At 37.0% G+C, this 13,564-nt stretch overlaps 1 protein-coding gene across 1 annotated transcript in view; it reads left to right on the forward strand.

The window, feature by feature from the left end:
• The window catches only part of LOC107549815 (nicastrin), a 32,449-nt gene that overhangs the window by 10,252 nt on the left and 8,633 nt on the right, over positions 1–13,564 (forward strand). Inside the window, exons 7-15 of the mRNA XM_016230989.1 lie at positions 3,385–3,497; positions 3,585–3,737; positions 4,059–4,163; positions 7,343–7,420; positions 7,532–7,701; positions 11,106–11,208; positions 11,294–11,417; positions 11,449–11,511; positions 11,722–11,891. Coding sequence (XP_016086475.1) covers positions 3,385–3,497; positions 3,585–3,737; positions 4,059–4,163; positions 7,343–7,420; positions 7,532–7,701; positions 11,106–11,208; positions 11,294–11,417; positions 11,449–11,511; positions 11,722–11,891 — 1,079 coding nt within the window. The remainder of the gene's footprint in view (positions 1–3,384; positions 3,498–3,584; positions 3,738–4,058; positions 4,164–7,342; positions 7,421–7,531; positions 7,702–11,105; positions 11,209–11,293; positions 11,418–11,448; positions 11,512–11,721; positions 11,892–13,564) is intronic.

The raw sequence follows: 13,564 nt of genomic DNA on the forward strand, positions 1-13,564 counted from the left end.
GACAGACAGGCAGACAGACAGACAGATAGATGACAGACAGACAGACAGGCAGACAGACAGACAGATAGATGACAGACAGACAGACAGGCAGACAGACAGACAGATAGATGACAGACAGACAGACAGGCAGACAGACAGACAGATAGATGACAGACAGACAGACAGGCAGACAGACAGACAGATAGATGACAGACAGACAGACAGGCAGACAGACAGACAGATAGATGACAGACAGACAGACAGGCAGACAGACAGACAGATAGATGACAGACAGACAGACAGGCAGACAGACAGACAGATAGATGACAGACAGACAGACAGGCAGACAGACAGACAGATAGATGACAGACAGACAGACAGGCAGACAGACAGACAGATAGATGACAGACAGACAGACAGGCAGACAGACAGACAGATAGATGACAGACAGACAGACAGGCAGACAGACAGACAGATAGATGACAGACAGACAGACAGGCAGACAGACAGACAGATAGATGACAGACAGACAGACAGGCAGACAGACAGACAGATAGATGACAGACAGACAGACAGGCAGACAGACAGACAGATAGATGACAGACAGACAGACAGGCAGACAGACAGACAGATAGATGACAGACAGACAGACAGGCAGACAGACAGACAGATAGATGACAGACAGACAGACAGGCAGACAGACAGACAGATAGATGACAGACAGACAGACAGGCAGACAGACAGACAGATAGATGACAGACAGACAGACAGGCAGACAGACAGACAGATAGATGACAGACAGACAGACAGGCAGACAGACAGACAGATAGATGACAGACAGACAGACAGGCAGACAGACAGACAGATAGATGACAGACAGACAGACAGGCAGACAGACAGACAGATAGATGACAGACAGACAGACAGGCAGACAGACAGACAGATAGATGACAGACAGACAGACAGGCAGACAGACAGACAGATAGATGACAGACAGACAGACAGGCAGACAGACAGACAGATAGATGACAGACAGACAGACAGGCAGACAGACAGACAGATAGATGACAGACAGACAGACAGGCAGACAGACAGACAGATAGATGACAGACAGACAGACAGGCAGACAGACAGACAGATAGATGACAGACAGACAGACAGGCAGACAGACAGACAGATAGATGACAGACAGACAGACAGGCAGACAGACAGACAGATAGATGACAGACAGACAGACAGGCAGACAGACAGACAGATAGATGACAGACAGACAGACAGGCAGACAGACAGACAGATAGATGACAGACAGACAGACAGGCAGACAGACAGACAGATAGATGACAGACAGACAGACAGGCAGACAGACAGACAGATAGATGACAGACAGACAGACAGGCAGACAGACAGACAGATAGATGACAGACAGACAGACAGGCAGACAGACAGACAGATAGATGACAGACAGACAGACAGGCAGACAGACAGACAGATAGATGACAGACAGACAGACAGGCAGACAGACAGACAGATAGATGACAGACAGACAGACAGGCAGACAGACAGACAGATAGATGACAGACAGACAGACAGGCAGACAGACAGACAGATAGATGACAGACAGACAGACAGGCAGACAGACAGACAGATAGATGACAGACAGACAGACAGGCAGACAGACAGACAGATAGATGACAGACAGACAGACAGGCAGACAGACAGACAGATAGATGACAGACAGACAGACAGGCAGACAGACAGACAGATAGATGACAGACAGACAGACAGGCAGACAGACAGACAGATAGATGACAGACAGACAGACAGGCAGACAGACAGACAGATAGATGACAGACAGACAGACAGGCAGACAGACAGACAGATAGATGACAGACAGACAGACAGGCAGACAGACAGACAGATAGATGACAGACAGACAGACAGGCAGACAGACAGACAGATAGATGACAGACAGACAGACAGGCAGACAGACAGACAGATAGATGACAGACAGACAGACAGGCAGACAGACAGACAGATAGATGACAGACAGACAGACAGGCAGACAGACAGACAGATAGATGACAGACAGACAGACAGGCAGACAGACAGACAGATAGATGACAGACAGACAGACAGGCAGACAGACAGACAGATAGATGACAGACAGACAGACAGGCAGACAGACAGACAGATAGATGACAGACAGACAGACAGGCAGACAGACAGACAGATAGATGACAGACAGACAGACAGGCAGACAGACAGACAGATAGATGACAGACAGACAGACAGGCAGACAGACAGACAGATAGATGACAGACAGACAGACAGGCAGACAGACAGACAGATAGATGACAGACAGACAGACAGGCAGACAGACAGACAGATAGATGACAGACAGACAGACAGGCAGACAGACAGACAGATAGATGACAGACAGACAGACAGACAGATAGATAGATAGATAGACAGACAGATAGATGACAGACAGACGGACAGACAGATAGATGACAGACAGACAGACAGGCAGATAGATAGATAGACAGACAGATAGATGACAGACAGACAGACAGACAGACAGACAGACAGACAGACAGATAGATAGATAGACAGACAGACAGACAGACAGACAGACAGATAGATAGACAGATAGATGACAGACAGACAGACAGACAGACAGACAGACAGATAGATAGATAGACAGACAGATAGATGACAGACAGACAGACAGACAGATAGATAGATAGATAGATGACAGACAGACAGACAGATAGATGACGGACGAACAGACGGATAGATACATAGATATATTTTATATATATAAAATCATGGGTATTGTTAACATATTATACTGTCTGTATAATGTTTTAATAAAAGAAACAAAACTTAAGCTTCAGTTGCTCAAATGAAAAATTCCATCAATTTATATGCATCAAAAATGCATCATACTCTTTAGTTCATGCCGAGTTACCCTAAATGAGCAAGCCAGCCGGCTGGTTGTATCCTCTTAGTGAATGGGTCATCTGGAAAAAAACAGAGAAGTTGCTCAGTGTGGTGCCAGGAACACAATTTTAACAATAAAGATTTTTTTGCAAATGTATTTCTTAGTGTGACTGTTAAAGTCTGACCCTTATCCAGGAAATAACTGATTAAAAAGAGCAGGAACCTTTAAGAACATTCAGCATGAGTCTTTTAATATTATATTGAATTTTATTATTTTTAGTTATACTTATACTCATTATAATATATGCACACTCCTAATTTCTGTAAATTAAAAACATTTTGTAAATATATTTTGTGAATTATAGCAGAGAAAATCTGTTCACCTACACAGGTGTAGTTTTGTGCCTAAGACACTGTTTATGAGCATCATACTTACTTTCCACGTGTCTCGCCTCCTGTCAGAAGTCCTGTGTGACCCGCTGAGTGATTTTAACGTCTGGACGTCCACTCGGCCCCTCAACAACAGCGCCAAGGGCCACGCAGCCAACGAGAGCGTCGTCATCGCAGCCACACGGGTGAGGAATAGACTCATTCGACATTTGTGCCCATGTTCTGCTAGAGGTTTCCAGCTGTGAACAGAACACTCTTCTTTTGTATCTCAGCTCGACGGCAGGTCGTTTTTCTGGGAGCAGGCGCCGTCGGCCGAAGGAACCGTGTCTGGAATCGTCACCCTATTGGCCACCATTCAAGCCCTCTCTCCTGTCACTCAGGAAGCCCCGCCCCCTCGCAATATCTTCTTCAGCTTCTTCCAAGGGGTCAGCATCATCATTTACACATTATTCTTCAATCATTATTAGATCCGACTGCGAGAAGTGAAGACATTTTGATACAAAACTGGATTTAAAATGATGCGAATATTAACATTTGTAACCACTCGCTGTTACACATGTAACATAATGAGGTCATGTGACCTGTTTGTTTATCGCTATATAATGTGTACTGCTGCATGCAGTATGCAGTACACTAGTATGCACTACAGCGGAGATGCTGTATGAGTAGAAGTATGCAGTAAGCATCTGTTCGTGTATTTTATTACAGATTTATATATTTTTACAAGCTCTCCTTCTCTCTCATAGGAAGCCTTTGACTACATCGGCAGCTCAAAAATGGTGTATGACATGGAAAGAAATGATTTTGTTATTGACTTGAACAATGTGCACTCCATGCTGGAAATTGGGCAGGTACGAACACATCCATGTTTATTTATATTCTTTTATTATAATACTTATTTTTTTTATTATTATGGTTATTTGTATTCAATTGTTATTATTATATCATTTAAAAAAGCATGTCACAATGTCAAATAACTGATTTGATCGTTGATTTTTATTATTGTTTTTTTTTTATATTTGTATTAGTAATGATAATATTATTATTACTGCTGTTGTGGTGGTACAATTTATTTATGTTCTATTATTATTGTTATTGTTAGTAATAACAATATTTTTATTTATATATTTTTTAGATTATGTTGTTAGTATTATAATTTTTTTATTATGATTATTTATATTCTATTATTATGATGTTTTTATTATGTTTATATTTATAACATATAACATATTATGCTATATATAGCATATTTATAAACAACCGTAGGTTGACCAAAGCACTGTAAAGAAGGTTAAGACATATAAAATAAATAATCGAAAATATGAAATTATTATTATTGTTATTTACTGTTATTATTATTATCATTATCTCATAAATAGGGCTGCTCGATTATGGCAAAAATCATAATCACGATTATGAGTGGGCCACATGACCAAATCTTTATATGAGTGATTTATTTAAAGATAGCAGTATATATCAACTATGTATTTTCTGTAAATATGTTTGCTATGACATCTGCATTTTAAAGACAAGAGAAATTTCACAATTCTCAAAACCACAGCAGAATACGAGAGAAACTCATATTAGTAAGAAACTAAAAAAGTCCTCAAAAAGTATTACAACTGTCAGTAATACAATAAAAACAAAACAAATACAATAGAAAAATATATAGAGATGAAACAAAAAAGTATTCAGCTAACATTGAACATTGAATAATTTAATGTAAAATAAAACAACATAGTCTTCACTGAAAGAATTAAACTTCCTTTGTTTCTTATTAAAGCTACAGATGTCCTTCAGTCAAGAGCAGTGAGTGATTTTCTCTCTGTCTTCTGCTGTTTGATTAATATGAAGCACTGTAAGCAGCAGGAAGATTAGGCTGCTGTCACTTTAAGAGCTGCACGGATCCAATTTACTGTTACGCACGTATTCTCATTCTCAACCGTTTACATTCACTTGAGACATAACCGATGAGGGTTTATGTGATTAATAATCACCAAGCGCTGCATTTTGACACATTTTTGCATATATTTAGATGCACATAAGATGACTTTACATGTCCGTGTTCTGCTCCGTGTGCTCAGAAATCCTCCTGAGCAACAGCGCGAGTTCTCTTTCATGCTTTTAAAAACATTAATAAATCTAATCAACTTTAATAAATCAAGCACGTCCCATTTTGCAAAAATCACATATGATTTTACTGATTTGAAAGGGGGCTGTTCAATAACAGTTTTATCTCGATTATTGTATTTTTATTTTGTATTTTCGATTAATTGCACAACTCTAATAATAAAAAAAAAACATTATTTATTCAGGGCTCGACATTAAGCCTTGACATGTGCTTGTCTTTCGGACAAGTAACTCAGTCATTCACTTGTCCGAGTAAAAAAGTTACTTGTCTAAGGGAAAAGTTTTTTTTGGGTGCAAATATAATTTATTCTGAAGCAATAGTCTCATCGGTGCTCTATCAGGTATTACTTTAATCAGCATATTTGTGATATTTGCCTTAAATTGATTGCTGTTACACTTTTTAACTTTATGAAGGACAATATTTTCCTAACCTGATTAAATGTACATGTCACCATTTACGTCAAATTCTTAAATTTGATCGATACGTTAAGTTAGAATAATAAGACACTATATGGTTGTTACTATTCAAATGAAATCAGTATCAACAAACTCCATCTTTCCACTGCAGAGGAAACACAGAAGCTGCATCGAAAGTGCCATTTAGATGTATTTACTCAGACTGTTTAATGAAGATAAGAGGTTCCATAAATTAATTTACTCAAAATTGCAAATGCTTAAATAATGTTATTAGATTAATGTTTTACTTTTTTGACATACAAATAGGAAATGTCGGAAAAAATGCAATGATACTTTTAAATATGAAATTAAACCAATAAATGAAGCAAGTGACTGTCTTTATGAATGGCTCACTGAATCATTGACTCGTTCAAAAATGTGCAAAAACGTGCGTCTAAAATGCAAGTCAGTTAATATTACTTGTTTATTGAACTAAAGTTGTTTAAAATCAATATCACATTTGCAATCGTGCAAAAATTCGGGAAAACATCACTCTTGGTCGTGTGATGTTGCATATATTATTTAGAATATTTGTCTCTTTTTCTACCACAGTGTGTTTGTTCATACAGTGGGGCAAAAAAGTATTTAGTCAGCCACCAATTGTGCAAGTTCTCCCACTTAAAAAGATGAGAGAGGCCTGTAATTTTCATCATAGTGATACTTTTAAATATGAAATTAAACCACCAGTAGGTGTTGGCAAGTCACTGTCTTAATGAGTGAGTCACTGATTCAACTGATTTGTTCGATAAATGAAGCAAGTGACTGTCTTTATGAATGGCTCACTGAATCAACAAGCGTTAATGTCGAGCCATGAATTATTATTATATCATTAAAAAAAGCATTGCATGTCAAATAACAGATTATGTTTGACTGTGTATTTGGAATATCATTATCATTAGTTTTCTAGGAACCAAAAAAACACGTGAATAGAAATAATATGAATGCGTGATGGAGAAATGCAGCGTTTTGTTTAATATTTAACATTATCTGCTCTGTCTCTCGTTTGTTTCCCACTGAAGTTACACGTAAATGGCTTTTGCCTGTTTCGAATGATCCACCCACAGCTAGAGACTTAGATGATGCCATTAGCGTTAACAATTTGTCGTTTGAGATGCTGCATGTTAGTAACAGGTGTCCTGTGTTTTAATAGGTTGGCCTGCGCAGGGGGCGAAAAAAAAGCATTGCATGTCAAATAACAGATTATGTTTGACTGTGCATTTGGAATATCATTATCATTAGTTTTCTAGGAACCAAAAAAACACGTGAATAGAAATATGAATGCGTGATGGAGAAATGCAGCGTTTTGTTTAATATTTAACATTATCTGCTCTGTCTCTCGTTTGTTTCCCACTGAAGTTACACGTAAATGGCTTTTGCCTGTTTCGAATGTCTTTTGTCATTTGAGATGCTGCATGTTAGTAACAGGTGTCCTGTGTTTTAATAGGTTGGCCTGCGCAGGGGGCGGAGCCTCTGGATGCACTCTGACCCCGTATCCCGCCAAAACAAGAGTGTGGACACAGAGGTGAGTGAGGAGGAGAGGAAACTCTCTCTCTTCTCTCATGCATTATCTCGCTCACCCTCACTCTCTCTCTCATGCATTATCTCGCTCGCCCTCACTCTCTCTCTCTCTCAGGTGTCGGCGATGATGAGCGGAGTGCAGTCAGCTGCTGCTGGTCTGAACCTCACAGTGGATCAGCCGTCGGTCAGTCAGCCGTTGCCGCCCTCGTCCTTCCAGCGCTTCCTGCGAGTCAGAGGGATCCCAGGCCTCGTGCTGGCAGACCATAACACCTCATTCAACAACAGGTCTCAAATCAGAATCAATCTGTGATTTAGTTTTTTAATGTTTCATGGTCGGCTCATGACTGATGTCTGCTAAAGATGTCTTGATTCTTTTCATGGTCTTCAGGAACTATAATAATGATAATCGTGACTTATTCTGATCCGTCACATCATATTCTGGCGTCATTTTTAAGTGTTAGTAAATCTAAAGTTGGATGTAACTTTGAGAACAAACATAAAATACATTTTCAATAAAACTGTTGTTTTGTTCAGAGTTCAGACAAATGCGAAAATCGACCCTTGTTTTTACCCTGCAAACACGCAGAGCTTTAAATGTGAACTGGTGGATCGATAAGAAGACAATGCATGTAAAAATCTAAACAGTATAGGGGTGTGCGATATGTATGGTCTGTGATAATATCGTAATTGTTGTTTTAACGATGTGCGATTTGATATTATGAGTATATCGCGAAAAGCAAACACAAAACACACGTACAGAGTGCACGCATACATTAGGTGATGAAGTCTAGTAGGTTAGACTAGTGCGCGTGCGCATTTAGAGCGTGTTCTTTCACAGTCTATTACCGTATTGACCCGAATACAAGACGATGTTTTTTTTCTTGGAAATACTTCTGAAAAAACCCGGTCGTCTTATATTCAGGGTCTAGACTTTGACATGTCAATAATACACCCACAACACTAGGTGGCGCCAAATACGCATAAAACGAGTGAGCCATGAAATACAGTAACGTAATGCGTGTTGTAAAGATCGCGAGTAAAAACTAAAGCTTACAGCTGCATGAGTCGTGACGGTCACATTAGCCTGACGGCACCAAACTCTCTGTGATTTTAAAACGTAAGACAGTACCCAGATTTGAAGACTACAGTAAGATTTAACTTCTACTGTTAATAAGATTGTGGTAGGCTACTATTAGATGGATAGCCTAAATGTCCTAATTCAGATGCGCTACCTGTTTTTTAGTTTTTTTAATGGTATATCAAAAAGTGTTTATTTTTTAAATGTGATTGTTGGTACAGTTTACCAGTTTTTACCATACTTTCAAAACAAAAATTAAAATAGGAAAAATATGCAATATGAAAATAATTGAAGACAAACTTGCGTTTTACTGAGAAAAAACAAGATTTGGTTTTTAAAAAGCCTTTTTCCAAAAGGTACATCTGGAAAAAGGGGGGTCGTCTTATATTCGGGCCAATACGGTAAAATGCATTTAGATTAGAATTATCACATCATTTAAGATATGGGACAGAAAATGTATATATATCATTTCATATAGTTAATAGTGCCGTTTTTTTCTCCAAAAGTAAGCATGATTACAAATGTGATATTGATTTAATACAACAGTTCAATAAACAAGTAGTTAATATTCAGAGACTTACGTTTTAGACGCCATATTTCCCGTTTTTGCTCTATTTCTCCAACAAAAATCATTTCAAACACAGTCACAGCGCTGTTTTGCGTGTCTGAGCAACATGACGGTGTTTCGTTCCTGAATGAATCAAGCGTTTAAATGATTCGGTTCAATCGCAATGACTCACTTATTAACAGTGACTTGCTGCCACCTGCTGGCGGTTTTCATTTCACATTTAAGGTATCTTTTCATTATTTAAATAATTTCAAACATCGGTTTTCAATGTGTTATGTTTGAAATATCAAATCATTATTTCTGCATTTGTAGCAGCAGGTTAAAGTATTTAATGTCCCTCAGAGCTGCATTAAACGGTGCGTAAATGCATCTAAATGTCACTTCTAATGCAGCTTCTGTGTTTCCTCTGCATTGCAAAGATGGATTTAGTTGATACTGATTTAATTTGCTTGGTAGAAACCCAAATGCAAGAATTTCACTTAAAAGATGCAGCACACTTTTAGAAAAAATGGCTTAAAGGTAAAAATGCCCATAAAACTTGTTGGAAGTTATTAATTTCTATCACTGCTGTGAACTGACCAGCACACAGAATATGAAGAATATCAAAAACATTATGTGTCAGCTCTCCACGGCAGTCCTTAAGATATCAGCACTCAGCAAAATATCGTTTAATCGTTATCAATAAAATCCTAGAAAAATATTGAGATATTTTTTGTCAGTATCGCACATCCCTAATTTGTTATTTAATTGATATAATAATTTATTGATAATAATTGTTTAAATTAATATAATAATTAAGACTTTTGACTCTGAAATGTAAAAGCTATCATTTTATAAATCTTTGTTTTTGTGAAAACTTGTATCTGAACTAAATTATGCTTTTTACAGTAATTTTACAGTTTATTATTTTACTATAGACATTGCCCTACCCTGCTCATATGGTATTCATTTTATTTGTGCAGGTCTTAAAAAGTCTTAAATTTGAGTGAAAACATTTTTAAATATAAGTTGAAATTGGTTAAATTAATTTGACGAGTTAAAGTAATGGAGAAACATATGATGACGTGATTTATTGATACACAGAATATTTTTAGCCAGCATGTGATTTTTGTAAGACTTCATTGACAGTAAAGAATATTTTATTGGGAAGCTTGCTTTAAATGATATTAGGCAACAGTTTTTTCCCGGGAAAATTTTGGATTTTCAATCAGATATCAAACTGAAATAATTGCTCTAATTTCTATACTCTTGTAAGGAAAATATTATTGAATTGTATATAAGTTTCATTATTTATTGAAATATTATTGCTATTGTGCTTATTTTAATATATTTTAATTTTATTTAATGTGCCATGAAAATAGCATCTTCTGCTGATTTAGTATTTCATTTAATTTAACTTTAATAAATGAATAGATAAACAATATTTTTATTTATTAGAGTTAATTTGTCACATCGCAGAACTATTTAAAATGAACTACTGAAGACAAAAAGGTGCAAATCTGGAAATAATTAAATTAAATTAAATTGAAAATAAAATAAAATGAAAAAATTATAGTTTTATATTTTAATAAAATTAATTTATTTGTCGCATCGCAGAACTATTTAAAATGAACTACAGAAGACAAAATGGTGCTAATCTGGAAATAAAATAAAAAAATTATAGTTTAATATTTTAATAAAATTTAAATGTATTTGTCACATTGCAGAACTATTTAAAATGAACTACCAAGGACAAAAAGGTGACTAAAATGATTTTTCCTTATATACTGACAAATTTAGCCTAGTAATCTTGATATTGATTTTAAAACGTCCCTGGTCATGTCATACATCTGCTACCTGAACATCTGTCAAAGGTTTAATATCCTGAACACAAATGTCGCCGAATCCATCGTCGAGTTCTTGTAGTTGTTTTTGAACATGACTGTGTTTCCTGACGGACTGATATGAACTCTTAGTCGCTGTGTGAAGCCTTTGTTATGATCGTGTGCGTTAGGCGTCTGAAGACACATTTAGCATGTTTTTTGTCATCTGTACCTGAAACAGATATTACGAGAGTCTGTACGACGACGCAGAGAACCTGAACGTCACGTATCCTCCCGACCTGAGTCCAGACGAGCAGCTGGTGTACGAGACAGACGCGGCCAAGGTGCGTAACTCCTGCTGATGTGTTTACTGTGCTGTAATCAGTGTCAGTGCGGTCAGACTCATCCAAGCTTGCCTTTCTCTCTCAGTCTCTGGCTGAAGTGGCCACACTAGTCGCCCGCTCACTTTACATCCAGGCCGGAGGAGAAAAAAAAAACCTGAACAACATCACCGCCGACCCCAAGATCGTGAGTCACACGACCAGCACTAACAGACACACACACACACACACACACACAGACACACAGACACACACGGTCGCTGCTGCCTCCTGAAGTCACTAAGAAAGGAGACAACAGCATTCTGAGTGAGACCATCTGTGTTTATCCTGCATTCTCACACACAAACACACAGCGCATAAACGAACTCCTGAGGATGCATACAGCAAATATCAGTAGTCCACTGTATTTCTAGACTTCAGAAGTCACATGATTGATTCACGTGAGGAACAGACGCAGATATAAGTGGTTTTTGCATCAACATGTTTCTGACTGCGTGCGTCTCCTGTGGTTTTTAGGCTCTGGTCCTCCTCAGTTCTACATCGGACTCGGTCCTCGCATCCACGGCCCAGTTCACAGCGTCACACGCTTCGTTCAGTACATTCTGGCTAATCTGACGGGAACCGTCACCAACCTCACGGAGAGCCAGTGCCAGAATCCCAGCGAGGTCAACACCGAGAACAAAGATGTGAGCAAAGCTTCATCTCACTGACACACTCGGCAGGACATGAAGGGGTTTTCAGAAGGGAATTATTGTGCATTTGTTGTGCAGAAGTTTGGGATCAGTTAGACTTGTAATGTTTTTAAAGAAGTCTCTTCTGCTCATCAAGGCTGCATCTATTTGATCAAAAATACAGGAAAAAACGTAATATTGTGAAATATTATTATGATGTAAAATAAAGTTTTTCTATATTAATATATATTAAACTTTAATTTATTTCTGTGATGTGCAGCTGTATTTTCAGCATCATTACTCCAGTATAAAGTGTCACATGATCTTCAGAAATCAGTATAATATGCTGATTTATTATCAGAATTATCAACAGCTGTGCTGCCAAATATTGTTTTGGGAAACTGATACTTTTTTCAGGATTCTTTGATGAATAAAAAGTTGAAAAGAACAGCATTTATTCAAAATATGAATCTTTTCTAACAATATAAATCTTTGCTATCACTTCTTAACGATTTAACACATCCTCGCTGAATAAAAGTTTTAATTTCTTGAAAAAAAGAAAGAATAAAAATTTACAAACCACAAACTTTTGAACGGTAGTGTATATTGTTAGAAAATATTTATATTTTAAATAAATGCACTTCTTTTTAACTTTTTATTCATCAAAGAATCCTTAAAAAAAGTAAAGGTTCCAAAAACATATGAAGCAGCACAACTGATAATAAATCTGCATATTACACTGATTTCTGAAGATCATGTGACACTGAAGACTGGAGGAATGATGCTGAAAATACAGCTGCGCATCACAGAAATACAGTACAGTTTAACACATTCACATAGAAAACAGCTATTTTAGATTCTAATAATATTTAGCTGTTTTTACTGTATTTCTAATCAATAAATGCAGCCTTGACGAGCAGAAGAGACTCCTGTAAAAAACATAAAAAATCATTCTGATCCCAAACACGGTAGTGTATATGCCTTAAAATGTTCAATTAGTGTCATCAAAAGAGAACACCACCTTTTATTTCAAGCCAAGTTTATTGCTTTTTACAACATTGTTTCAAATCAGCTTTATAGCAATTCATAAAGTTACTGTTTAAAATGAATCGAGCAGTTTAGAGCTGAACTATAGGATAGTTTACATTCAGTGTCCATATAAACCAGATGAGATTTGCTTTTAGTAAAAATGGCAAATGTATATGGCTAAAGATTGATATTGATATAATTCCTGTCGTTCTTTTTGTAATGATATTGAGGATTATGAGAGCTGTGGCCGGTTGCATAAACTGCTTAGACTAGCGTTAAAAGTTAGATGCCTCATTTTTCTTCAAGACTGGTCCTAACTTTTACATGAAAACTTAGATTGATCTCATTTGAATCTGAAAATTAAGACTGATAGCCACTCGGTTAACTGCTAGTTAGCCAAACTAGTTCTTAAGACAGATAGTAATTAGGTTTTTCACGACACCAAAATGTTATTAAGGCAGTATCCTACATAGACCAAACAATCCCAGAATGCATTGTGACAAGCCCAGGAATGTATATTTTCATCCCAGGTGGTGGACTGATTTTTATTTATTTATTTCATTTTATTATTTATTTTTATATGAATTCATTTTTGGTTTCAGTTATTTATTAATTATTTATTTTTATATATTTATTATTAATTTTATATTCATTATTTA

Source organism: Sinocyclocheilus grahami, unplaced genomic scaffold, assembly GCF_001515645.1.
Source record: "Sinocyclocheilus grahami isolate Dianchi unplaced genomic scaffold, SAMN03320097.WGS_v1.1 scaffold381.1, whole genome shotgun sequence".
NCBI lineage: Eukaryota > Metazoa > Chordata > Actinopteri > Cypriniformes > Cyprinidae > Sinocyclocheilus > Sinocyclocheilus grahami.